This window comes from Plectropomus leopardus, chromosome 16 (genome assembly GCF_008729295.1).
Source record: "Plectropomus leopardus isolate mb chromosome 16, YSFRI_Pleo_2.0, whole genome shotgun sequence".
Taxonomy (NCBI): domain Eukaryota; kingdom Metazoa; phylum Chordata; class Actinopteri; order Perciformes; family Serranidae; genus Plectropomus; species Plectropomus leopardus.
In genome coordinates this window covers 27241244-27268054 of record NC_056478.1, presented here as the reverse complement: position 1 = coordinate 27268054, position 26811 = coordinate 27241244, and the positions used below count along the sequence as shown (strand labels likewise).

The following is a 26811-nucleotide window of genomic DNA, read 5'->3' as shown; positions in this document are numbered from 1 at the left end:
GCGGAAATGAGATACAACCTTAAAGCTTTAACATTTAATCCACTTAATACTCCCACTCTGGGAAAACTGTAGGAAAACAGATGTACACAGAAACACACAGAGCACATAACATATACGTTACCCATATAAAACACAATTTTAAAGATTCAATTGTCCGTCATTGAGACTTCCAACCAACACACTGCAGAGGGAGGGCATGGATGACCAGAGAGTGTGTTGACTTTGGACAGCACTCATCTGCAGAGCCAAATCCTGTTTTTGTGCTTGATACCAGCTTCATTTGTTCGTCTCTCTATCATAGAGATGCACCCTTGTGGTGTATCCTATTTATTCACCGCACAGGAAATAAACTGTTAGATACTGAGACGAGGCAGCTTCACATGCAAACAGAGAGAGGCTATATAACATGCTGAATGTCATCTTTGTTCTCCACTGTAGTGGGCACAGTGGGAGGGCCACAAAAATAGTTCACATTACTGAGTGTGCTCATAGTTGGCAGAAGGCTGCGAATGTCAATTGTTTTAATTTCCATGATAATTAGGGATGAATTAAAGTAGCCACCATGTTTTCAAATCCTATTCGAACACTGATAAAACAGCTTGACCAGCTTAAGATGGTTAAACTGGTTGATCAGCGTGTGTGACCAGTTGAAGGTGTGTTTTTGCATCATTTTTGATGGTTCAGCCGGTAGTATCAGCTTGACATGGTCACTCTCGCTGGTTTATCCTTTGAAGTTCCTGTAAAATTGAAACCAAATCAATGTCCTTGAGTATGGAGAAATAACTGTGTCATGAGCGGGAAGTATGGAAAATAAAGGGCATAAATCAGTTAAGTCTGTTGTCATAGGATATGCATAAAGATAAATGTGTGCAGCTTGATAGACTGGTCATACCACCGTGTCTGGCTAGTGGTCCACCCAGCTAAACCATCAAAAACCTTCAAGAACTGGGTCAGGACCATCTAAGACCTCCTTCAACCAGCTAAAACCAACTGAAACCAGCTATACCAGTATTAGCTGCTTTTAGCTGCTTTTTCCAGCAAGGTATTCTATATTATAGGACTACCTTCAAGAGAAATTGGTTGTTGTCTTTCTGAGAGTAAGATGAAAAGATAGATATTAACCTTATATCTGTGCTTTAAGTACCTGGCTACAGTTAAGACTTTTTAGCCTAGCATCAAAACTGAGACAGAGGCAGCTAACATTAGCCTGGCTCTGTCTAAAATTAAAAGTATGGCCACTAACAGCTTGCTGATGATGTTTCACCTAATCGTTCTCAAACTGGTGGGCATGACAAGGAAGAAAAATGTGCAATATAATTAAATTTGAGTCAGTGGTTAATGGGGAAGCAATAAACAAGCAAGAGTGTTGTCACGCTAGCAAGGCTAGCAAGACTAAGGTTTGCAACCTCTTTTCCAGAGGAAAGACATGTAGAGCACATTTTGTCAGGGGGAAAACAAAAACAGGTAATGCTAAGCAAACAAACATGTCAGCCAAAACAAATTTATAACCACCATCTTACTCTCAAATTCAATCTAAATGTAGTGAGAGAGATTTGTGTGGCTAGGTTGTTAGCAAACAATGTCAGCTTGCCAGCACTTATACAACAGACGTACAAAGTAGAGTTGGATCTTGGTACTCTTGGTACTACCCACTGTTTAGAAAATTATCTGCCCCTTTAGCTGCTACATGCTCCACTTTGTGCACCAGCTAGTCTGTAACTGTGTCTGCTTTTTCTTGCTAAACATATAGCCTAGCATACAGTGCTTTTAGGACGAGCTGGAAAGCATATAGTTTAGTTAAGTTAAGTTAAGTTAAGTTAAGTTAAGTTAAGTTGATCCCTGCTTTTAGTCAATATGCTAAGCAAGTGCAAGCCTTATACTGACACACATTAAAATTGATATTAATCGTATCATTTCACTGGAAATAAAGCAGCTTTAAGCATATTTCCCAAAATGTCGGAGTATTCTTTTTAGGTCTTAAGCTTAAATCACAAATGCAAATAATTACGATACCAAGTCATCCAAACAGTGAATGCAAATGTTATTTTCACAAGCTGCTGGGTTATATACTCAAGATGCATTCCTCTCATTTTAGAGGAGTCTGAAGAGTGCACGTCCTACCTCAAGACCATCTGCTGCACCTCCATGTAACCCTCTAGCCCCCTGCCCTGCGCTCTCCTGTGTATACACACTGCAGCTGTTTGACCCATCACACACTGTCACACAGCTAATAGGTCTTAACCAAATCAAAACACTTTTAAGTGGCTTTACAAATGGTAAGTAGCTCAGGATCTCAGCGGTTTTCCCATAAACTTGTGGTTCATTGCTCCTAATGGCTTGGACTACCATTTGGGGCCCAAACTTTAATCTTTATTTCTGTGAGCACCAAAGTCATGTGCATCATTAGCTGCAGTTTTTTTTTCGGATGTGTTTACATGGAAGGTTGACAGATGGTCTTGATGTATGGTATTAGTGTATGTGCACTGTGGGTCAGGGAAAGCCACAGGAAAAGAGATCTGCAGGAAGAATCAGTGCTGCTGTTCACAGGGTGTTTCACATTTGCTGGCTACAGAAGCGTGTCTTTGTCCCAAAAGCCCATCCATGAATAAATCAAAGGAAAATGTTAATCATAAATAAGCATGCGGGACTGTATGTCTGTGGAATTTTCCATCCTCTGGGTGCATCAGTGTCCAGTTAACTGAGTGGAACATGAGGGTCAAAACTATGAAGCGCTTACAGACTGCTGCAAACAAAGTGCTATTGTACGCTTCATTGAATGGTGCTGCTTCAAATGCTCAAAGATGTTCAAAGGGAAGCGTGAGGGGGTTGGGAAGGGTATGCCTCTGAACTCTGACATCACACCGTCCTGAGAAACTGTGCTGAACAAACATCAGACAGGATACAGGTCTTAAGATGAGTGTCTGTATATGGGAGGGTGCTGCTGCCATTCACAAGGAATTTCCAAACAGCTCACATGGTGAATGTGTCATGTGAAATATTTGTAACACTCAGTTTATACAGAGGCTCTGGCTTCAGGGGCCCCCTGACCCTTTAGGCCCCTGGGCCTGTGTCTGGTGGGCCTATTCCGTATCTACTGAATGCTTGCAGAGCTATTTTTTTCATTCATAGTTGAGGCTGAGATTTGCATAGCCACGTTTTGATAAGTGAGTGAGCTTATGTTAGAAATACAACATTGCATAGCTTTTCTTTGAATATTCACTTAGATCATGACTTCTCAAGTATTCGCCTGGTTTCATTTTGCATCCCTATCTGCCTGAGTAAAAGGGATCTAGCTTTCGGTTGCCTCTCCCATGAGGTTTCTTTCATTTCTTCTGTATGTGCTGAAAGGATTATTTCCTCGTCTTCTTACAGAGCTCAGGCTGGCTCAGGAACAGTGTCGGCCTATAAGCCCACTGAGACGTTCTATGTGACTTTGGACTTCATTTCAGTTGAATTCACTTTTTTTCCCCAAAGTTGACTCATTGAGTTTTGAAAATAAAATAAAAAACTTGTTTTATGCTGTCAGTAAATGCTTATATTGTGACAAAAATGAACACACTTTAAATAAAATGTAACACAATCTTACAAATACCTGAAATGACCACAACCTAATAATAATAATAGTAATAACAATACATTTTATTTATAGAGCATTTTTCAAGGTACTCAAAGACGCTTCAAAAGTAAAAAAAGATCATACATTAGAATACACTAAGATACACATTAAAATACACAAAACATGAATGTGCACATGACATTAATTACACATTAAAAGCAGTAGAATAATAACAAGAGATGATGTTAATATTTTCTTGGGGTTTTTTTTGTTGTGTTGTGTTGTTAAGCAACCAAAATAATTCAACTCCAAAGTAATCTTGATGCAGGACTTTGGATGATGGACCAGAGTGCTGTTGCACCAGACAGTTCTGATGGTGATAAAGGTATGGATTAGGGTTTCGGCAGCAGAGAGGGAGAGTGAAGGGCGTCGACAAGCTGTTTTTAAGGTGGAAGAAGGCAATTCTGGTGATGTGGTTGACATGTTGTGCAAGCTGGCTTGCATCAAGCGTTTGATTTCATTGAGGCAGGTGGTCAGAGTGGAGTGAGTTGCTGTGGTGATGGATTTGGTGGAGACATAGAGCTGAACGTCATCTGCGTAGCAGTGAAAGTTGAAACCGTGGCAGCCAATGATGTTACCACGGAATGATAAGAAGCATGGGCAATCTACTCAATATTGCACATTTACTGAGAACGATGAAGGACAGATTATACCCGCAGTATAAAGGACTATAGTGGCTAAGAGGACTTCAAAGTGAACTGCATCATGGTCGGTGGTTCAACTGCTGTTTTACTTTTTATGCCGCCACATCATTACCAGCCCATTACATCCCATTCATGTAAACCTGCTATCTCAAGATCACCTTGGGTGGATTTACTCAAATTTGGTACAAATGGACTCAAGAATGAACTGATTAGATTTTAGTGGTCAAAGGTCAAGGTCCATGAGACCTCGTCTGCCCCAACTTGTGAAAGCAATATCTCAAGAATACTTTGTGTACAATTCTGCAGATTTGTCACAAATGTCCACTTGGACTCAAGGATGAACTGATTTTGGTGATCAGAGGTCAAAAGTCGAGGTCACTGTGACATTGCGTACATCACGTTCTTGTGAATGTGATATGTCAAGAAGGCCTTTTTGGCACAAACATCCACTTAGACTGTAGGATGACCTGATGAATCTTTGGTCAAGTTCACTGTGACCTCATCTGTCCCATTTTTTTGTGAATACGATATTCTAAGAACACCTTGAAGGAATTTCTTCAGATTTGGCACAAACGTCCTCTTAGACTCAATGATGAACTGATTGGATTTTTGTTGTCAAAGGTCAAGATCACTGTGACCTCATCCGCCCTGTTCTCACAAGAATACCTTGAGGGAATTTCCTCATATTTGGCACAAACATCCATTTGGACTCAATAGTGAACTGAAATTTTGGTGGTGAAAGGGCCATAAGTTAGGTTCACTGTGATCTTGGCTTTTTTCATCTCTTATCTTTGTTTACTGAAGTATTATTTCACATTTCTCTTCCTGCTGCAGGTGTGTGCAAAGGGATTTTTCCTGAGTGAACAAAAAATATGTTTGCCATGTAACTGCAAAGGCCATGCAGACCACTGTGAAGACATCACTGGCGTTTGTTATGTAAGTTTCCCTACATTTATCACCACAAACTGAAGTATTATAATGAACAAATCACTTTAGTTCCCTTCATTTCCATCATCAATATAGTATCTCTAATACTTTTCTGATATTGTCCCTTCTAGAACTGCAGGGACCACAGTACGGGTGATTTCTGTGAAATGTGTGAGGATGGCTACATGCTGCATCCTTCCCTGGACGGACACCACACCTGCCAGCCCTGCGCCTGCCCCCTCTCCGTCTCCTCCAATAAGTAAGCCAGTCTGTTCATGTTTTTGTGGCCACAAGTCTGCGTGTTGGCAAGCTGTGGGTAATCTCTGAAATACTTTCCCCTGTGTGTGCGGCCAGCTTCGCAGTGCGCTGTGACAGAGGAGGAACCGTTCTGCGGTGCAAGTGCCAAGAGGGGTATGCTGGACATTCCTGCGAGAGGTCAGTGCTGAGCAGGCTGTGAAAAACCATTTGGGAAGTTAAATAAATCAGATGTACCTGATAATGCTTTATTCAGTGAAAACTGCAGATTACTACTGGATTTGGGAAAATTCAAAAAATATTCAACAAGCATGCATACAGCAAATTCCATTGCAGGCCACCATAGAATACCTGCAACATGTATTTATGTAGCAACTTCTTATCTATCTTCCATATTAGATTATAATCAACACTTTTTCAACCCACACACACCTACTGTTACAGTGAACAGACACAATGATTTCCAGTACATTTTTCTGATTTCTACATCTACCATCTCATCCAAAATTAGCATTTTCTGTGAGAATATCAGCAAAACAAGTCCTTTTGATGAACATCTATTTCTAATTCAGCAGAGAAACACACAAGAATTTGTGTTGCCAAAGTTGCGAAGAGACACATCTGTCATCGCTTCCATCTATCAGCCAGTGTGCTGCCTCTGTATTTACAGTCGTTGAGTATGTGCTACTTTCTCACTGTTAAGACAAAAAAATATGTGCAAGTTGGTGGTAGCAGTCATCATGTTTGGTTGGCACAATCTTTGTGGATTTCTGCTTGTCTTCAATGCAACTGGACAATAAACAAGCAAATGAAAAAAAATAATAGCAATAGCTGTGACTGCATCAGCTCATTGCCACCTTTTCCCAACTGCCCAGAAGTTTATCAACTGTCCTCTGGCCCATGACCATCATTTTTGGGAAAGTCTGTGAATCTATTTGGAAGTTTAACACCTTTTTGCAAAAGGCCTCTCCCATTACCACCCAGCATGAACACAAACACATGTTCTTACAAACCTTCCTGACCTCCATGCAAAATATCAGCCTTCTGTGGCAAAAACTGTGGACACCAAAGGGTGGGGAAATATTTGTGGACTGACTAACCGGCAAAGCGAATTACAGAGCTGATGGTGCTGCTTTGAAAACACATATGTGTTTTGCAGCATTTAAAAAAAAAAAAAAAAGTTTAAAAAATTGCAAAAAAGATCACATTTAATAAAAAAATACGCAACTGAAACATTATTAAACATTAAATACAGTGAGATGGGTAAGAGCAGTATGATCTGACATGAGACATGTTTTTAGCAGAAGAGCGACATTTTTAGTAGCAACGTTAATCACTGGATTTGTTTGGTACATAAAATAGTAAGAACTCCCAAACATGCTGCCGGCTGGGTATATATATTTTAAAAAATTTGGAGTTTGGAATGAATCCTCAGGGTCTGGGTTCAAAGACCGAAAATCAAAGTATGAAAAAGTAGATTTTCCTTAGCTTGTTCATTTTAACAGGCAGTGGAATTGTCAGTCACCTGCAGTCTATCCCATCCAGGTGTGCCCCGGGTTACTATGGCAACCCAATGGTGATTGGAAACTCCTGTAAGAGATGCGACTGCAACGGCAACTCTGACCCCAACCTAATCATCAACGAGTGCCACAACGTGACAGGCCACTGCCAGCACTGCTGGGGAAACACCTCTGGCGCCAACTGTGAGAGGTGTGCCCCGGGTTTCTATGGCGACGCCATCAGCGCCAAGAACTGCAGAGGTGAATTCAAGATATGTTTGATCCACGCTTAAAAGACTCATAATGTTTAGAGGAGGTTATGCTGTGGTGAAGGTATTGTTTTTTATTAATGTTCTATGAAACCTGAAGAATTCTGTTTTTGCATCTTAAGCCAGAAACAAAGTCGGATGTATAATGAAGGCGGGAAATTAATTTAGCTTGTTGACACAGTTGCTCTGGCTGACTGTTGAGCATTCTCGTCATACTACTACATACACAGTGAAAGCAGGTCAGCATTCCTCCAGGTCAGTGTAGTACAATTGGAGTCACCATATGGATAGTTTTACTGTTTTTTGACCACATATTTACTTATATTTTATCCTGGTTGTATCAAAGTGAATATATATGCAGCAGCTTTGTGTTGTGTCTGTAATCCAGAAGCTGTTCATTGGAAAAACATGCCAAGGTGACAGTTTAGGATCAAGGATTACCATATGCTTTTAGAGGCTCTACAAGTCCAAAAATAGCCCTTTCCACCGTGCTTGTGATGTCAGTTGACCTCCAGTGTTCTCATCATTGAATGTACCGTGTGTCTGTTGCAGAGTGCGAGTGCAATGAATGTGGCACCTCTTCGTGCGACGACAGGACGGGAGTGTGTCACTGCAAGCCGGGCGTCACCGGACGTCTCTGTGACCAATGTGAGGTGAGTGAAGCCATGTGACTCTGTGTACATGGTGCGACTATTGTTTTTTCTGGGAGGTTCAGAATCTCATGTGAAGTGGGCTAAAGAATAATTCCATTATTTTTGCAGCATCATTCAAATAAAAAATAAAATTCTCTGAGAACGCTGCGGCATTGACAGTAAGTGGTAAAAGCAAAACATTCACCAGTAACATCATCTCTGTTGTGACAGTAGCCTAAGTAAAGCAGCACTTTTTGAAAAAATTCAGATTGTCAACTAGAAATGCAGGGAGTTCGAACCAGTTTAGCCAAAATTATTTTGAAAAAAAAACAGTGAACAGTAAAAAATAGAAACGTTTCGGAAAAATATTTCCCTGCTTGCTGCTGAAAGTTTCTAGTTGAAATATTTATAGTTTTTTCTTTGTTGTCACTCAATCTTTTTCATTTAAACATTCAGTCAAACATACTGACACTATTAACTTTATACAAAAATACAAATGATACAGACATCGATGATTCATAGTCAATAAATAAATATATACATAAGAATAAGTTTTAATATATTAACAGTATGAGTCAACAATTTTGGAAATTATGTAACCAAGTTAAAGGAATACTACAAGCCCCCAACTGATCATTTGTATATCAATTACTCGCCAGTATTACGATGAATTTGTGAAGAAAACGTTTTTCTTGCATGCCTACACGGTGAACGAAGGATCCAAAAATGTCTCAATTTTTCAGTTATATGCTCAATGCTTCCCGAACAGCTCTGTCCAACAGGAAACTGAAGTAAAAGTTAAACTTTTCAACACAAAGGGCCAGTGGATTCTGGCTTTAAAAGGATTGAAGCCAGAATCCACTGGCGCTTTACCTCACTGAACACAGGAACTGTTGGTTTACCGCTGCCTTGATTGGTAGTTTGTTTGAACCAACCCTTTAAAAAACCAAAGTCTCACATTAACATAAACTAACTCACTGAATGAGGAAGATAAGCAGCTCCTGTTTTCAGAGAGGTAAAATTACAGTTTTTGTCAGTGGAATCTGGCGTTGAAGAGAGCATAGATAAGTTTCAGTCTCAGTTCAGTTACCTGTCAAAAGAGCTGTGTGTTTGGGAAGTACTGAGCATACAGCTGGATTGATAATACTTTGATTATACTGCATGAGTTTGTAAACAGATGTTTTGATTTAGTTTTGCAGTTATTAAATGTGGATCCCTATGACTGAAAGAACTTTTTCCATCTTTGGATTCTCATTTCATCTCATTTATGCCAGAAAAAAAATGAAGGTTTCAAATTAAACATAACACAGAACTGATATACAAAAGGTCATTTGGGGGGTGAAGTGCTCCTTTAACCCTTTGAAACCTGGATCAACAATTCTTTTTTTGTGCTGCATTCAAGCACCTTTCACAAGTATTTAAACCTTTGTGCCTTAGTTTGATTTCTTTCAAAAATACAGGGAAAAAACAGCAATACGCAACTTGGAAAGATTGCCGCATAAATAGTAAGAAATTTGTGAAATTATAAAATTATTTTCGAAAAAGCTTTATTTCTAATTAGCATAGTTATAAATCCAAAATTATTTGACAAAATTTTTGTATTTTTAAGCTTTTTTTTCAAGGTATTTCCATGTTTGTTTATTTTTTTAACGTTCCCATTTGTTTGTTTTTTGTTTGAGTAGTTAGTGTTTTTTTAGATTTTGAGGTAATTTTCTTGTACTCTTTACTAATATCTTGCTAATGTCTTGGTCATTAGTTGCTCATTGCCTCCTTCCCATGTTTTTGAAAAAGAAAATAAAGCAAGCCAATTGCAGAACTTCTAAAGGGTTAAATGATGCAAAACACTAGGTTTCATAATGAGCATGGATCTAGACACTGGGATCTAACATTGTTTTTCATTCATGTAATCTAGGAGGGCTACTCTGGTTTCTCCAGCTGTCAGGGCTGTCGGAGGTGCGAATGCGGGCCAGCTTCTATTCGCACCACCTGCCATCCTCTCACCCACAGCTGTCCGTGCCGCCCGGGGGCCGGAGGTCGTTACTGCGAGCGCTGCCTCCCAGGCTACTGGGACTACAGCCCTTCCGGCTGCCAGAGTAAGTCATCTGTCCGTCATACGACATGTCAAATGTTCTCTTGCTCTCTTGAAAAAAACTCCAGACCATTTGTCGAAATGTTCAATGCAGATAACACTTTCCCAGAGGAAAAACTGCGCTGAGCACTCATGTTCCCACACCCACTGCCACAGTAGTACACATGATGTCAGTGAAGCATCTGCTGAGAGATGTGACCCTGTGGCCGGAGACTCCGCTGAGAGCTGCATGACATCACCATGCAGCCCGAATCTCTCTCTCTCTACACACACACACACACACACACAGCTGCTAAAATCATCAGTCCCACACAAGAGAGGCCAACAAGACAGATGTGCAAGCCCCAAGCCAAAATACCATCTGCTGGTTTATATTTGATAACTGCGCTGACCTGTTTACAGCTGATCAACAATTTAGGCTGATGCTCCGAACTATCTGTCTCACTCTCAGTGAGCGAATTGCTTCTGCATCTGTTTTTTACAGAGTGTGACTGTGAGAGCGGCCACTGTGATATGCATACAGGAGAGTGCCTGCCAGAGGCCGCAACAGTCAACCTGTGCAACATCAGTAAGTGGATTTAACAGCTGTGACAAAGACTCCACTCTACAACTGCGCTGTAATGCTGTAACCCGTTCATATTCTGTGGTTTAAGGTTGTGATGAGTGCATTTGGCATCTGATTGGAGACTTGCGGCTGTCCAATAAGACACTGGATCAGCTGAAAGTCGGCGTGTTGAACATCTCAACTGGTGCCGCTGCCAACGACAGGATCAAATACTACAATTACACTGCTCATCGACTGCAGGTACACGCACACAGAAGAATAAATGCAGATGTAAAAGCACGAAATACAGTAAAAAATACATTATTTAACGGCAAGTTAAGTATTTTCCAACTTGGACCCTATTTTCTAATGTTTTTGTGTTGTAATAATAATAATAATAGTAATAATAATAATAAACTTTATTTGTATAACACCTTTCATACAAGAAATGCAGCCCAACGTGCCTTACAAGAAAGAAATTACATGCACCAAGTGTTTCACATCAAAACACATGAAATACAAAAACTCTGTCTGCACCCACAATTTATGTCACTAAATGTGCAAATTGTTATCACTGACATGATCAGATTGTTATTTTAAGTGTCTGACAGCTCAGTGTCCACATGGCATTTTTCTTTAGCAGAAATGTGATGGCAAGGCGCTTTGTTTTGTTTTTTGTTTTTTTTTTATTTAATGATGCGCTGCTTGTGGGTTTTGTTTCTATGACAACGATATCTCAACATTAACACTAACTCGAAAGCTAACATGATGATAAGTTAACAAAGATAACAAAGTACACAGTAAACAACAAGCTTACAAAGTACAACAAACACCAGTAACATCGTCACTATTGTGACAGTAGCCTAACTAAAGAAGAGGCAGCGATATCGCCGCCGCTTTCTAAAAAATTCAGATTGTCACCTCATAGCGCAGGCAGCTGCCGCACAAAAAAAGCAGGGCGCTCTGAAAAAAGACACCAAGGCTGCATGCAGCCGCATACACCCGCTCTTCGTGGGGAACAGTTGACAAAAGACGCCAGCATTTACAAAAAAACATGAGGTGGACACAGACACAAGACACCCCTACACAAATCAACCTTATTGTTAAAGAGTAAGATCCTTTTTGTTTAATAGCCAAAACCAAAGTGTCCCATGTGCAGACAAAACCACAGAGAAGTATCACCTGATGCTGTATTTCCCCTGTACTCTCTAGAGATTATTTCCCTTATTTCACCTCATTTTTGTGGTTTTAATGCCTGCATATACCTTGTTTGGTCCAGTTTCCTGTCAGCATGCAGCAGGTTTCAGCAAAAAAAACTCTGACTGTTCACTACCGATCCAATACCAAATGACAGACAATGTTAGCGACTCGTTGGTGGGGTAGTACGTGATCACAGATCAGTCCAGTGCCGCAGTGTAACTGTTTCTGAGGTTTTACATGTTCTTTTTCTTTTACACGTTCTTTACATTTCAATAAGCTGGTCTGATTACATGCATTTGCTTTGCTTCCAGGCTCAATTTCAAGGCTGGAGAAACAAGTCGGCTGTGATGAAGGTCCAGACTGGGGAGCTGGAGAAGGCCACAGAGGAAGTGGGCTCGGACATCAAAGAGCTGGGAGAATCGGTCAGCACAGCCATCATCTTAAATTTAATGCACATTAACCATTTAAGTGAAGTCTCTGGAATTTAAAAGGCTTTAGAAGTTCAAGCCAATGTTATTTTCCCCTGATGAACAAATGATTCATTAGTTCCATATGCATCACATTGACAATCAGATTAGTATGAAGTTTCTATACAGTGTGTCAGTCACACACTATACATTCTTTACGTCACTGGTTTCCAGTCACAGGGTCCAGTTTTTGTCCTTAGTCATTAGTTCAAGGTTAAATGACCACATATTCAATTTTATTTAAAATGTATACAAGTGGGCTTAGAACACAATAAAATAAAATAGATTGCAAAAATAAAGTTCAATTACTAAAAACTTGGTACATAATAGCACTGCAACCAAAAAAGTGCATATTATTGCTTTACGATCAGTGAAATAAAAACGCAGTAAAGGCACAGCATGTTACTTGGGCGAATAATACCAAGAACATGCCAATAAATTGCTGAACAGCAGGACACTTCAAAATAAAAGCTTTGCACTGCAATTTCACTGTAATTTAAAACAAAGTCTTTTTTTTCTTTTCTTTTTTCAAACTTGACATGTGACCCACGTTTGGACAGCAACACCAGTTGGGAGCCACTGTTTTAATAAACATAACATGCCCCAACAAAGTTGGACCTGAACCATTTTTCTTAGACTTAGTCGATCTTTGTATGAGACATCTGAGAGTTCCAGCTTGGTCTTTAAAAGTGAAGTGACTTCACCCGCGGACTGATGTGTCATTGATTAGTTTTTGTGGTGTTTTTTTTCCAGGAGAGCGTCATAAAGACTCTGGGGGACAAGCTAGATAATGACACGCTGGAGACCCTCACCGTGGCCGAGCAGCTCAGCACAAACCTCACTGATCTCAACACACGCATTGAAGGTACCATACTGCACCGGTCAAGTCCAGCTGACTTTCTTAGACCATCAGTGTCTTATGCATTCCCTGCAATCATCAAGTGTAATGAATGAAGGAATAATTTTATTTCAGTGACATGCATCATGAGAAACAAATTATTTCACACATTTTTTTTCAATCAGTAACTAAAAAAGGAATAGGCCGAAGCCAGCGCTTGTTTGTGCCTATCTTAAATCAACCAAAAGATAACCCTGAATAACAAAGAAACCAAAGAAACAAAATAAATGAATTAATTTTAAAAAAATACCATAAACAATAATCCTCTTTTATTTCACAATATAATCATCCCGAATTATTTTACAATATAATTATTTTACATTAGGATTTGTAATCATTTTAAGGTGTTTTTAAAAGTCAAAAGAGAGCAACAGAATTTCAGCTCATCACTGAGTTTCATATTTTGACTCCCCAAACTGAAATTCATCCATATTTTACATTTGTTCTCACTTTACATGTATCAAAAACACTCTTAAAGTGTGATTTTCTTGTCTCAGTTTAAAAAAAAATAATAATACAGTGAAGTTGTCATACTGGAAAGAATAAATGTCGCTGACTAGCTTTGAGACTTACAGCCCGCACACAGTCATTTTCAAACTCATTAAATATATAGTATCTTACTATTTGACCTCGAAGTCTACACTTGAAATACGAGTAATTTATATATGTAGATTCCTAACTTGTCTGTGTGTGTTAATGTTTGTGCACAGAGATGATCCATGACTGGGAGCTGTACAGTGTTCAACAGGAGGTGGATCCAGAGGTGGCCAGGCGAAACACTAGGGTGGCCCAGGGGATGGTGACCTGGATGAGGACGCTGGATCTGTCCCCACGAGAGCCCATCGCCACTGACGAGTCCACTGAAGCCCATGACTGTGAGGAGACACACAGCAGTTCACACAACACAATATCCCAATATCAGGATACTATTGTGCTCATCATTCTCAACAAATATATTAAAGGTCCCATGAAACGGCTAATAGAGTGCTATTTGGTTAAGCATATGAAAATAAAAACAGGAAGCTAAGGAGGGACTTTTTGCAGATATTAGCTGACATTTACATCAGCGGTAGCATCTGACCTCAGAAACAACAGCTGATTTTAGCTGTTATCAGTCCATTAAATGGCCGTTATCAGTGGTATTAAAAGTCATCGATATAAGGGGGCCTGTCACACCTACTGTTGGGTTGAGAAGGCCACTATCAGGCCATTATATGAAACTTTCTGCAAGAAAAGGCTTTCCTGGAACTTTTTCCCATGTGCAAGAAAGTCCACATTAAGGGTAGAAGGAAGTGAAAACAAAACAAAACATATTTTTCTGCACCTAACCACATCCTTTATGCACCTAAATCTAAGGAAAGTCAAATTGAAACTTAACAAATTGGTAATAGCCAATTTCGTTTTTGACCTCAGACAACAGCCATTTCATGGCCCGATAACATCTGGATCATGAGGGTGACTGAGCCAAAATTGTTTTTGATTTTTCATTTAATACTTTGTGTATGAAATATAGCAAGTCCATTGCTGTCAATTGCGTTGGCCTTAGTGTCGACAGTAGCAAGTCATGTTTCATTCAGATGTGACATTAATGATAAAGTAATGACTGTGACTGTGTCCCCAGTGCTAAGGCGTATCCGACAGTTGGAGAAGAAGTTGATGATCACAGACGGCCGCCTCCCACCTGTCAGGGAGATCTTGTCCCGCTTCTCCACCAAACTGTCGGATGCACAGAGCTTTCTGCAGAAAGCGGCCAGCGCCGTCCAGGAGACAGAGAACAGGAACAAGGCCAACGTCCAGAAATTCCATAGGAATGAGGTGATTTCCAGTGACCCCCCAGACTCCTGCTGTATGACCCCCCCACCCCCACCCCCTCCATCCTCCCTGCTGGTAGGAAGTGTACTGTAGTGATGTCTGCTTTATCTCCTCTCACTATGTTACCAAACAATGTTGAGTTTGCTAAATTGCTCTGAGGCACCTGGCTCTAGAAGACACAAGAAGAACCTATCCTCAGCATGCACTGTGTGCATGCAGAAGTCTGTGAGAGAGAGATGTGGTTGTTGTTTGCCAGGCATGTCCGAGAAGTCTATTACTGGTGGTATTTAAGCGCCGAGAACAGAAACACAAAACCATCTGTGGGAGCTTTGCACTGTTACATTAGGAGGAGGCCCACACAGGGGGAGCAGCAATGCTGCAATACAACATTTCTTTTCCCATGATAATATCCAAAGCCTACACACACAAAAAAATATGACTTTATTTTCCCATGATAAAGCCCCCAGCCAACACGCAGAATCATTACTGCACAGAAGAGATTCATCTGATCCCAGAGAGAAAACCAAACACTGAAAAGCATTTAGGACTGCTCAGCAAGCATTACCCAGTGTAGGCTATATGATAGATACAGTGCATACATAGTGGTGTGTATGATAAAGAGCATATATCCCACCTCTGGGGGGAGGATTTACCATATATCTCCCTTAATGTAGCCAGAGATAAATATTCTATTAGTATTTGTCTTGAAGTCTCCCTGGCAACAGATGCACTACCCTAAAGGCCGGGGTTACATTTAACCTAAGCTGAAGTTTTAATATATTTAAGTGAAATTATGGACATCAGTGGAGTTTATCTCTGGTGATATGAAAAATCTTACTGTTGATCACAAGCAAATATTCTTCCCAGTGCAGTCCTTTAGTGGGAATGGAGAACTACAGACAAAGCTGTGGGTTTCATTTGGGTATAAAAAGGGACACAAAGGATATAAAGGACATTTTTTGCCTTTTCTGCATCAGTTAATGGTGTAAATACCTTAAATGTTGTCATATTGACAGGGATGTCTTCGGTTGGAACCAAAACAGAGCAAAAAGAGGAATGAGTCCTAAAAACCTGAAAATGAATTTGCATTATAGCACCTTCAGTTCCTTCATCTCAGAGTCAATGGGTTTTTGGTTAGATGTCCTGAAATGAGGTCTGTGGTCCACACAAACTGAAGAGACTTTCATGTTTTGGTCAGCAACAGAAAATATGTCAGTAAATACCCAGTGTGAACTTTGAAGCTTTTCAGTGTCTTAAAAAAGGAGGTTGCTAACAAGTGGCCAAATGAGACTACAAAATCACAAGCTGTACCTGGCTTTACACTATCAATGTTGTAGGGATGACTGTAATGTTATTTTTTATAGCCTAACATTACTTTTAACTAACCTTACATTAGCATTTACTTCTAAATAGTCATAAAAGTGGTGTCCATTTGTGTAAAGATGATCTTGCTGGACAAAAATGTACAAGTATCATAAACATTTGTTTGCCACAGAGCTTATTTTCTATAATGATCCAAAATCCAGCGGAAAAATCCCATCAGATTTTTGCAGAGGAAACCAGGACGGTGCAAATTTGTGTATTTTGTGTACAATAACTTGTAATTTCCCTATATATCACTGCTAACTATCATCATCAAGAAAGAAAATCAACATAAAGAGACATAAAATGGCCTTTAATGAAGGTAACCCAACATAGTTATTATTATGTCTGGTTTTATTTTGGAAAAATAAAAAGATAGATATCCTATATATTGTGAAAGTACTGTCGAAATATGATTTTATAGTAATATGGATAGAATTTAATCCTTTTTTGGCATATTACTTAACTCATGAACATAAGAACGTGATGGATTACCTGCAGTATCTAAGGCAAGTTTCAATCCTGTGTGTGTTCGTACTGTAGCGAGAGATGTAGAAACCACATGCTGCCTAGCAGGAGAGGACATATATCCAAACATTCGCCATGGAAAATTGTGTGCCGTAACATCAATGCGCATGATTTTTGGTGGGTTAAAACATGCTAAATCACTAGTATGGACCTCCAGTCCTTGAGTTTTTATTGTATTTTAAAGTTGTTTCCTTGGATCTCTGGATTTACAACTGTGTAAAATCAAATGTGGTTGGAATTTGGATCCAGGAAGTTATGATCCAGCCCTTGCCGTCATGCCCTGGTTGACATTATGGGTCTGCTGTCCAGCAGAACAGCTGCTGCTGAGTTCTCTCTCTGTGTGTGTGTGTGTGTGTGTGTGTGTGTGTGTGTGTGTGTGTGTGTGTGTGTGTGTGTGTGTGTGTGTCTGTGATTGTGTATTTTTGGTAGCGCGTGTGTTATCAGGAGTGGGGATCTCCATGATCAGGGTCTCTGCTGTAAATCAATGCAATGAATGGCGCACTAACCAAACATGGAGCCTCTCTAATCTGGGGCTCTTCCTCGCCTCAGCACAGACCGGCCGACACCAGCTGCAGACACAGTGTGCACACTGCTGGGTGACCACGGCCAATCAAATGATCTCATCATTGTGCCATATTCAGTCATGCAGGCAAATTGAAGGCGCGTTGGGCCAACAACCACATACTGTACCTCGTATAAGAAGAATCTACTTATTAAACAGTATGTATATTATGAATGCACTATAAAGATTGACAACTCAGCCTGAAAAGAGGTTAATGTTATTTTTCTAAAAATCACAATAGGTCCCCATTGTGCTTTTCCATATTTTCTGCTATATATATACTGTTGCAATGTCAGATGCTAGAATGTCTGGAAAAGTAATTACTATAAGCAAAGACAGATTATTTCCAACAGTTTTTTTCCACTTCCCAGACAAGCTAACGTCAACTCATGGCAGCTTACTTTATAAAGTACATGGTCCAAGCATGCTACTGTAAGTGTTTCTTGGTTGCTGATTCTGTTAATTTCTCTCTGAATTTTGCATCATATTCCTGCCGAAACATGTTCAGCTAAGGAGAATTAGGTGTAGAAGCGTTTGTCGGTGACTTTCACAGTAGAAAGTGCCGCTTTACTCTGTTACAGTCATTCCCCAGCTGCGAGTAAACTGCTACATGTGGCTGCATGCTAATGTCAGGGAAAATTGTAACCTTGTTTGCTGATGTTGTTAATCTTTCCCCGATTTGGGATCATATTCCTGTTGGAGCACATTGGGTTGTGAAGATTTGGGTTTTAGAAGCTTTTAATGGTGATTTTCAGGGTAGAAATTGCCGCTGTACTTACTGTACTCCCTCGGTGCAAGTTCACTGCTACATGTAGCTACATGCTAAAGTCACGGCAAAGATACATTTTAGTCACCAGTCTTGTTACATTCTCCCTGAATTTTTTATCATAATTCTGCTGGAACATGTGAGATGGGAAAATTTTCATATAGGGGCTTATAGGCCTATTTGTGATTTTTCACAGTAGTAAATGATGCTGTACTCCGTTACAGTCATTTCCTGGCTTCAAGTTTACTGTTACATGTAGCTACATGCTATTATTAGGGAAAAATGTAATTTTGTTTGCCATTCTTGATGATTCCTCCCCTATTATGAAACATATACATGTCTGGCTTTAAACATTTTGATAGCTTTTACTGAGGATTTTTAGCATAATATGCTGTATTTGAAGAATCTATCCTTCACTATACACCAAGTCCGGCACAAATTGCTCTTCTATATGAGAGAGGCCTTTCCAAAGTTATTTAAAAAGCTACTGTACAAATTTATATATCTTCTTGTCTGACTTTCGGCAAGAAAGTCGAAAAGTATATTTGACTTAATGATAAAATGTTCATTCACAGATGCTTTACATGTTATTGCAACACGGAGATTCTCATTTAACATCTATCTCAACTGTCCTCGTTGTGAAGCTTGAAATGTGGCTAAATTTGATCATGTTTATTTCCCTGTGCCCCCAGGCGAAGCAGCAGAGGCTGACAGAGGACCACGCTGCCGTCAACGACACACTGGAAGTAGCCAGAGACTCCATCTCTGAAGCAGAGAGCACCATGGCTGAGGTGGATGCTATGGTGCAGGTGAGGCCCCATGACTGGAGTTATGGTGGTATCATAAGCAGGGATCAGGGGTGAGAATGGAATATCTCTTGTTCGTCCGCCCAATGATCAAGTTTTCTTCATGGCTCACTGATTGAGGGAGTATGTATTATAATCTAATAGATTTTGATGTGGGGCTGCAGCATCTCAGGGCATGCATTGAATTTATTCGCAAAATGGATTCCTGAGATGCAGCCTGGGTCATTTTCTAAAACTCTGAAATCTGATTTGGAAGCAATTTGTAGATTGCCAGAGATTGTACGAACTGTGTTCTCAAACAGCTCTCCCCTCATGGTCGAGTAGCTCTCTATCGAGTTACTCTGAGGGGAATTACAGTCATCCTGAGATAACAATGTTAGCTTGGTCATGTGCGTATCTGTGTGTGGGTAATCATAACTTGGCTTGACTTAACTTAATCACAAGGTAAAAACAGAATTTCTAAGAATGTAAGGAAAAAGACAGCTGCAGAGATTATTAGGGATTCTGAGAGTGGGAGATGAATGCAAAGCAGTGGAATGTCTTGCAAATTGTTAGTGAAATGTCTATGTGTCTGTATGTGTCCATCTGTTCAGAACGTGACTGAGTACCATGCGTCGATCGATGGCGCCAGCCAAAAGCTGATGGAGAAGACGGAGCGGCTCGCATTGGCTGACAGAGATCTGGTGCAGAGGGCCGATGAACACGCCGACGAGCTGGACAGACAGGCCAACCAACTGGAAGAGTGAGACACCCTGCTGATTTAAACTTATATTAATGATCAGACTCATGAAAAAAAGCAAAATCAACAATGCGACAGTCAATCTTTTTTCAGTTTTCAATGCTGTATTTGGCACTAAAAAATCTAAACATTTTAAAATGTATTGTCTGTCTCTAAGTGCTATGTTGAATACAACTAGCATCTTGAAGACATTTCACTTCTCATACGAAAGGCTTCTTCATCTCAGTTCAGAACTGAGTCGACAGTGGTGCAGTTCTGAACTGAGCTGAAAAAGTCTTTTGGATGACAGGTGAAATTTCTTCAAGAAACTCTATTTTCTAAAATACAAGCAATTAGGATTACCATAAACTGGATGACTGAGAATCTTCACCAACATAATGTAGATGACTGTAGACGATTTCTTTTTCAAAAAGGCTCTGTAAAATTCTATATCTAATGGGCAGAACTTTTTTGGAAAAATCTGTATGAGTGGTTTATATACAGTAGTGCATTTGTTTAGAACTATTTTCAACTGCGGATTAATACACATTTCATGTGCTAGTAAGTGTTTATATATGTAATATGGGATTCATTCAAAACAAATGACAATGTGTAATGAGGGACTGTGTCACCCAATGCATTTTGACACAATAGGAAGGCACAGGTGTTTCTAAAAACATTAACATTGGCTGTTCTGTGTCCCAGTGAGACAGTAAACCAGCATGCAGTGTACTAGGAGGGCTTTTACTTTGGCACTACTGTCCATGCTAAGTCAAACCGCATGTATTTGCTGCATTGATTTGTTGCATTGATTTGTATTTCCATCACCAATTTAGGAGTGTCAAAATTCGTCTGTCAGAGCTTTTTTACCAATCTGATCCCATGCTTTATTCATCTTGCAGCATGGATTTCCACATTAATGTTTGTTTTTCTACCATATGACCCTGTGGAGACTAGCTTTGGTCTCCACCACCTCCAGAAAAAAATATGTGGCTATTCAGATCTAAATGCTCCACCAGCTAGTCGCTAACATTATGTCTCATTTGGTGCATGTAGTGTGCAGTCAGTGCTGCATGCTGACAGGAAACAAAGCTGATGAAAGTGGTCGAATCACCACTCTGTCATTTGATCCATTGTTAATATAAAAATATTGATTAGCAGAGCTTTGATTTAATCTGATTTCAACGGGCACTGGAGATGTTTGATGCTATTATAGAAACGCTGAAATTACCGTAGACTGTAACATCTATCATCCCGTCTCCACCAGGGATCTGAGAGAGAGTGACGCCAACGGCTTCGTGCAGAAAGCCATTAGTGCAGCCAACGTCTACAATAACATCGTGAAATACGTCGACGACGCCAACATCACCTCGCTCACCACCTTCAACTTATCCACAAGAGCTGAGGATGTATGTTATATCACAAAAATATGCAGCACACATCCACCGTAATACCTGTCAGCACACTCTGGAACTTTACGTGTTGTTCGTTTTAGGCCATCGCTGGGATCAACATGCAGCTTGGGTACCTGGTGACGCAGAGCAACAACGTTTTCAAGGAGTCTGTTTCACTACATTCAGAGCAAATTGGTACGAGGCTGTCACAAAAAAAGATATCAGTTTTTTTCATTTTTAATGTGTCCACTATCCAATGTCCATTTGATGTTTACTGTGTCTCCCTGTAACAGAGGTGGAAACGGAGGTGATCGACAAGCTGAAATACATCGAGGAGACCAAAGAGACGATGGATAAAAACACCAAAAAACTTTCAGATCTAGTAGAGGATATCAATGGAATTCATGCAGGTAAGACAGTGCTTGGTTATTTTGAGGTAATTAAACTCCTGTCTTTTTGTTTACTCCTGTACTTTAGTTTTATATTTACTTCTTTACTTATAGTTACACTTATAGTTTTGTAGTATTATTATAATATTTACTATTATTATATGCAGCTGCAGACACACATGCACCTAAACACATGAATGACCTCAATAAGCACCCACAGCATATAAAAATAAAAAATAACTGGTTTGTATATAAACATCTGTAAGAATACCATCATGCCTGATCTTTTTTGGGTGGTTTTCTTTTTGGTAATTTTGATGTTGTTTTTTTATTTGTTTATATATATGGTTTTCTTCTGTCTTGTCTAATCTTGTTTAAATTTCTGTCTCCGTCTACTTCCATGTATGCATTGCCAACCCTGTAGGTTTTTTGGTGTTTTTTTGTACTGCCCTTCTGTAAATACATAAATAACTAAATAAAAACATAAAGAAATGAGAAAACCAGATTTCAGTCATTTAGATGAACTGACCATTTGAAGTGTTTGGTTTTATTGACAGCAGGCCATTATTCCTACGCCTGTCCCCCTTTCACCATCTACTCAAGATCTTGACATATAACATTTTGCTCTATGTCACCATCTGCATCCATTACAGACAGAACACCGCAGCGCCTGGAGTTTACTCTGGAGGTGGCTGAGGGGACTCTCAACCGCTCAGCAGAGGTCCTTCAGACCATCACCCCCATCAGCACCAAAGTGGAGGAGTGGTCTAAAAACATGAGAAACAACGAATACTCCACAGATGCCTATGAAGAGGCTGTCGTGTCTGCTGGGGAAGCAGGTAGCAAAACTGCAGGATTGTTCACAGCAGTGTTATCAGCTCATTAAATGGCCAATATCTGCGGTTTGTAGCTCCATGGCTATATATGGATTAGGAGGGGCTTGCCATACCTTCTGTGGGGATCAAAGGACATATCAGTGCTTTTAATGGCAGTGTACTAACCTTTGTGAAACGGTTGCGGTTTCATAAGGTTTCCCTTTGTATTCATTAGGTTTAGGCACAAAAACTATGTTGTTAGGTTTAGGAAACATACCATTGAACGTCAGTTAAAACAATCGGCTAAAGTTAAAATAAGTCAACCCGGACTTTTGGTTTCAGACGGGACACTTACCCAGCTCTCCTGAGTGAAAGTTCTTTGTTTGTTTGACCCATCAACCACCCGTCAACCTTCCCCCTGGCATTGACTTTTTTCTTTATACCACGTCACCTGATGTCCTCCTTTGCTCCCATCATAGTTATTACAACCACAACAGGAGGTTGCCACCAAACAATTAACAGCCAGTTCATGCCCTAAAATATGTATTAACCATGTTAATAATTTCATGGTTTTGTTCACTTTCCCTGGTTTCTTCTTGTTTAATGTACTCTACAGTGGAGAACCTGAATGTACTCGTTCCCGAGCTGCTGGACAAGCTGAAGGTGGTTGAGGAGAAGAAACCTGTCAACAATGCGACCAACAACATCCTGAGGATCAGAGAGCTAATAGCCCAGGCCAGGAGCGTGGCCAAGAAAGTAAGTTCATCATTTTTGGAACATACTCAAGGTCACAGTGAGCTCATCTGTCTCATTCTCATGAATGTTATATCTCAAGAACAGCATTAGGGAATTTTTTCAGATTTGGCACAAACATCCACTCGGACTCAATGATAAAACTGGTTAGATCTGGTGGTCAAAGGTCACTGTGACCTTGCATCTGTCTCATGCTTGTGAACACGATATCTCAAGAAGGCCTTGAGGGAATTTCTTTTAAATTTTGGCACAAACGTTCAAACACAAGGCGATAATTCTAGTTTTCTTTGAGCTTCTGGCATGCTGATTACCACTGCATGGATCGTAGAGCCCGATAAAATTTTGCATGATTCATTAAACAACAATAACCCTTATTAAAATTCTGGGCCATGACCAAATATTCAAATACTAATGGCTACCAGGGAATGTTTTCTTTCTGTGGTTATTGAAGATTTTTAATACTTTTGTGTTAAAATTTATGGTAAAAACACAGCTTACCATATAGATCTCACTGTAAGCTCTAAGTCATTTTGGTTTGTCTTCTTCCTCAGGTCCAAGTGTCCATGAAGTTCAACGGTCAGTCCTCAGTGGAGGTTCATCCTCACAGCAACCTGGAGGACCTGAAGACGGTGACGTCCATCAGCTTGTTCATGAGAGTGGACCCTGACAAGGACCCCATCGAGGACCGTTTCATCTTATACCTGGGAGACAAAAATGTGAGGAAAACAAAACTGGTTGCTTTGTGATTAGGGGTATTCAGCCACTATAAAACCAATGTTCACTAGGAGGAATGCTAATTCATAACAAATAAAAGCACATTTAGGGAATAATTAGGCATGAACATTAAGCTGACAACTCAACAAAAAAAAAAAAGTGTGAAACCTGGCCTGGTCCTCCCTGTTGTATGTGTCAAATAGGTTTTTGGGATAGGTATGTGGCCCAAATCTGCTGCTGAAACTTCACAAACTTGCACCCAGAGGCCCAGGGCAGAGATAAAAGGCAGGGAGCAGCCCGCAGACATGAATAGTTTGTTGTGATCGTGGAGGCAGGAATGACGAGCTTTGAAAGTGCACAGTTGCCCCTTTCAAAAGGTCTCCAAGAGACGCCCGTGACAATAACGCGTGTGTGTGCGCCTTCAAAGTCGGAGCTCATTTGCATAAAAACTGTAAGCCCAGCGCAGCTACCCAGTGTGAGGCCTCTCTGTTCTCTTTAGCCACGCTTCACCTTGGTGATTTCACCGCCACTGTAATCCATGCAGTGCTTTTTGTCCGCAGCTTTTCAGTGTTAATAATAGCCTCCGCATGAGCGCTATAGACAGTCTCAGATGATGGATGTTTGTGTTTTTATAAACCACTATAATTCAAGGTTACATAACATAAAATATGATCATGTCCCTGTTGGAAACTCATACTGCAGTGGTGAACTGGTGTACAATCACACAAAAAAAAAAGAAAAAAAGAAGCCATGATGGAAAAATGAACAGGGTATAAACTCACCATGAGGTTTTTCTGCTGTGTTTTCTCACAGGGTAGGAAAGACTACATGGGGCTGGCTATCAAAAATGACAACCTGGTATACGTGTACAACCTCGGGGGTGAGGATGTCGAGATCCCGTTGGGTTCCAAGCCTGTCAGCCAATGGCCTGCAGTCTTCAACTACATCAAAGTAGAGAGGTAATATTCATTAACGAACCTTCCCAGCTGGCCACCGACATCTGTCGACGTTGAGGTTGGGTTGAAATTTGGACATCACGTTGGTTGACCAAAATTCAATGATTAATGACAACAGATGCTGTTGATAATTTGTTGGGTTTAACACTTTAACACCTGGATCAGCATCAGTTTTTCTTGTGCTTTTTATTAGTATTTAAACCTGAAACCTGAGAAATTTGCAAAACGCAGGAAAAAGACATAATGAGAAATGATGTCCAGCAAACTGCAGGGGAAAAAAAGCTGACAGGGGAAATGATCTGAGTATTAGCCAGGAGGAATTAGAAGATATTATCAAAAAAATATTTAAAAATGTCCAGAAAACTATATTTAATTCATTTAAATATATATTTAAAAATTGTGTTACAGAACAAAAAAATATATATTTTTTAGCACTTTCTTAGGGTCATTCTTTTGTTTTGTTTCTTTTTTCTTTTTTTTTTTTTAAATGTTTTTTAATTTATATTTTTAGGTATTTTTCTTTAAACTTTTTATTAGTTTCTTGCTCATTTTTGGGCCATTCATTTTAAGTTGTATGTTTTTGAGAGAAATTATGCCAATTTGCTTAGGTTTCAAAGGTTAAGTTGTGTTGTTACGTTACTCAAAGCCAATGTCTTCCAAATATCTCATACCAACGTCATCTTGTCGCAGAATAACCCACCATCTGCCAAACAGTGTAATGTTAATGTCCACACTGTGTGAAAAATATATATAGTAATTAATAATACAAATTATTCATAGAAAAACTTTTCATGGTTACTTACAGACATTTCAGATCATATAAAGATAACACTAAAAAATACACTAAAATACACACATATTACACATTAGTATACACACACAACATTATTCACACATTAAAAGCAATATAGACTTTTAAAATATTGTGAACCTGATTTTCATTCTGGTCAAAATTTAACCTCAGTCCAACACAGAAGTCCAGCGTCTTCCCTACTTCATTTTGGCAGCTGGGTTAGGTGTTAACTGTGGGCCTCATGAAAGAATAACTAGTACAGATTCATTCGCACACACACACACACACACACACATACAAATTATTTAATAGAACTTGTCACATTAACACATTTTCTCAAACAGACTTTGGAATTTCAGCATGTTTTTGCAATTAGTTGAAATCAGGATATGAAATGAGATTATACTTAAAGTTGCTCCCGAGTGTGAGCCAGATTGCGTTAACCTGACTGTGCTTTGCGTTGTTTGCTTGCAGGTTGGGCCGACATGGAAAAGTCTTCCTGACCATCCCCAGCCAGGGCTCCACAGACGAGCAGAAGTTCATCCAGAAAGGCGAAGCTCCGGGCACTGACTCGCTGTTTGACATCGACCCCAAGGATATAGTCTTCTTTGTATGGTGGCGTCCCACCAGATGTCAAAGTAATAATGCCCTTTACAAACTTTCCTTATTACAAATAAGTCCTTATTAATCTTTTATTTTCCTTTAATAATGACGTTTTTTTATTGTTGTTTTTTTTTAATTTAACCAGCTTCCACCTCCTCTGAGTCTCGCTCCGTTTGTGGGCTGCATCGAGTTGAGTTCGCTGAACAACGAAGTGATCAGTCTGTACAATTTCAAAGAGACCCACAAAATGGATGTCACTACATCAACACCGTGCCCCAGGTACAGTGCACATTTGCATGGCTAGATTAAGCCTTTTCTAGGGTCCTGGGGCAGAATTTTGCTGTTGGGCCCCACTTGACCCCCCTCTTCCCCGTCCATCACTCACTGTGCAGTATACACGTTCACATCCACATTACAGTGGTGCACATAGCAGACTACAGAGTTAGTTTGTGGTGATGTGAACAAATGCACTTTATTCAGGTGTATGCGCAATAGGCATCACTCAAAAAACCATGTAAATGTTTTTAAAACGCACACACATTTGTTTGGACACCTTGATAATGTAGAATGATTCTGATTCAGCAACATAAGCAGGAACAAAAATTCACGAATTTCGTCATGAATCTGACGATAATTTTGCATTACCCCTTATTTCGTGTGTATAAAGAGCATTTCTATGCACAGATTAAGGAATGAAGCCTAAATTGAGCACACAATATAAACTAAAATAATTAAATAAAAAAACAGAAATCAACAATAAAGTCACAGTTTAGGTTCTTCTGTGTGTGTGTGTGTGTGGT

The 26811-nt window shown here is 39.8% G+C and overlaps 1 protein-coding gene across 1 annotated transcript in view; it reads left to right on the top strand.

Annotated features, from left to right (window-relative positions):
* Positions 1–26811, top strand: part of lama4 (laminin, alpha 4) — a 41404-nt gene that overhangs the window by 2858 nt on the left and 11735 nt on the right. The window contains 24 exon segments of the mRNA XM_042503348.1: positions 5095–5196; positions 5319–5446; positions 5542–5622; positions 6988–7202; positions 7763–7863; positions 9755–9935; positions 10416–10499; positions 10585–10736; positions 11987–12097; positions 12896–13007; positions 13751–13915; positions 14662–14855; positions 18763–18879; positions 19470–19618; positions 20862–21003; positions 21090–21183; positions 21282–21398; positions 22031–22216; positions 22809–22948; positions 23497–23661; positions 24473–24618; positions 25883–26021; positions 26023–26046; positions 26157–26290. Coding sequence (XP_042359282.1) covers positions 5095–5196; positions 5319–5446; positions 5542–5622; positions 6988–7202; positions 7763–7863; positions 9755–9935; positions 10416–10499; positions 10585–10736; positions 11987–12097; positions 12896–13007; positions 13751–13915; positions 14662–14855; positions 18763–18879; positions 19470–19618; positions 20862–21003; positions 21090–21183; positions 21282–21398; positions 22031–22216; positions 22809–22948; positions 23497–23661; positions 24473–24618; positions 25883–26021; positions 26023–26046; positions 26157–26290 — 3179 coding nt within the window.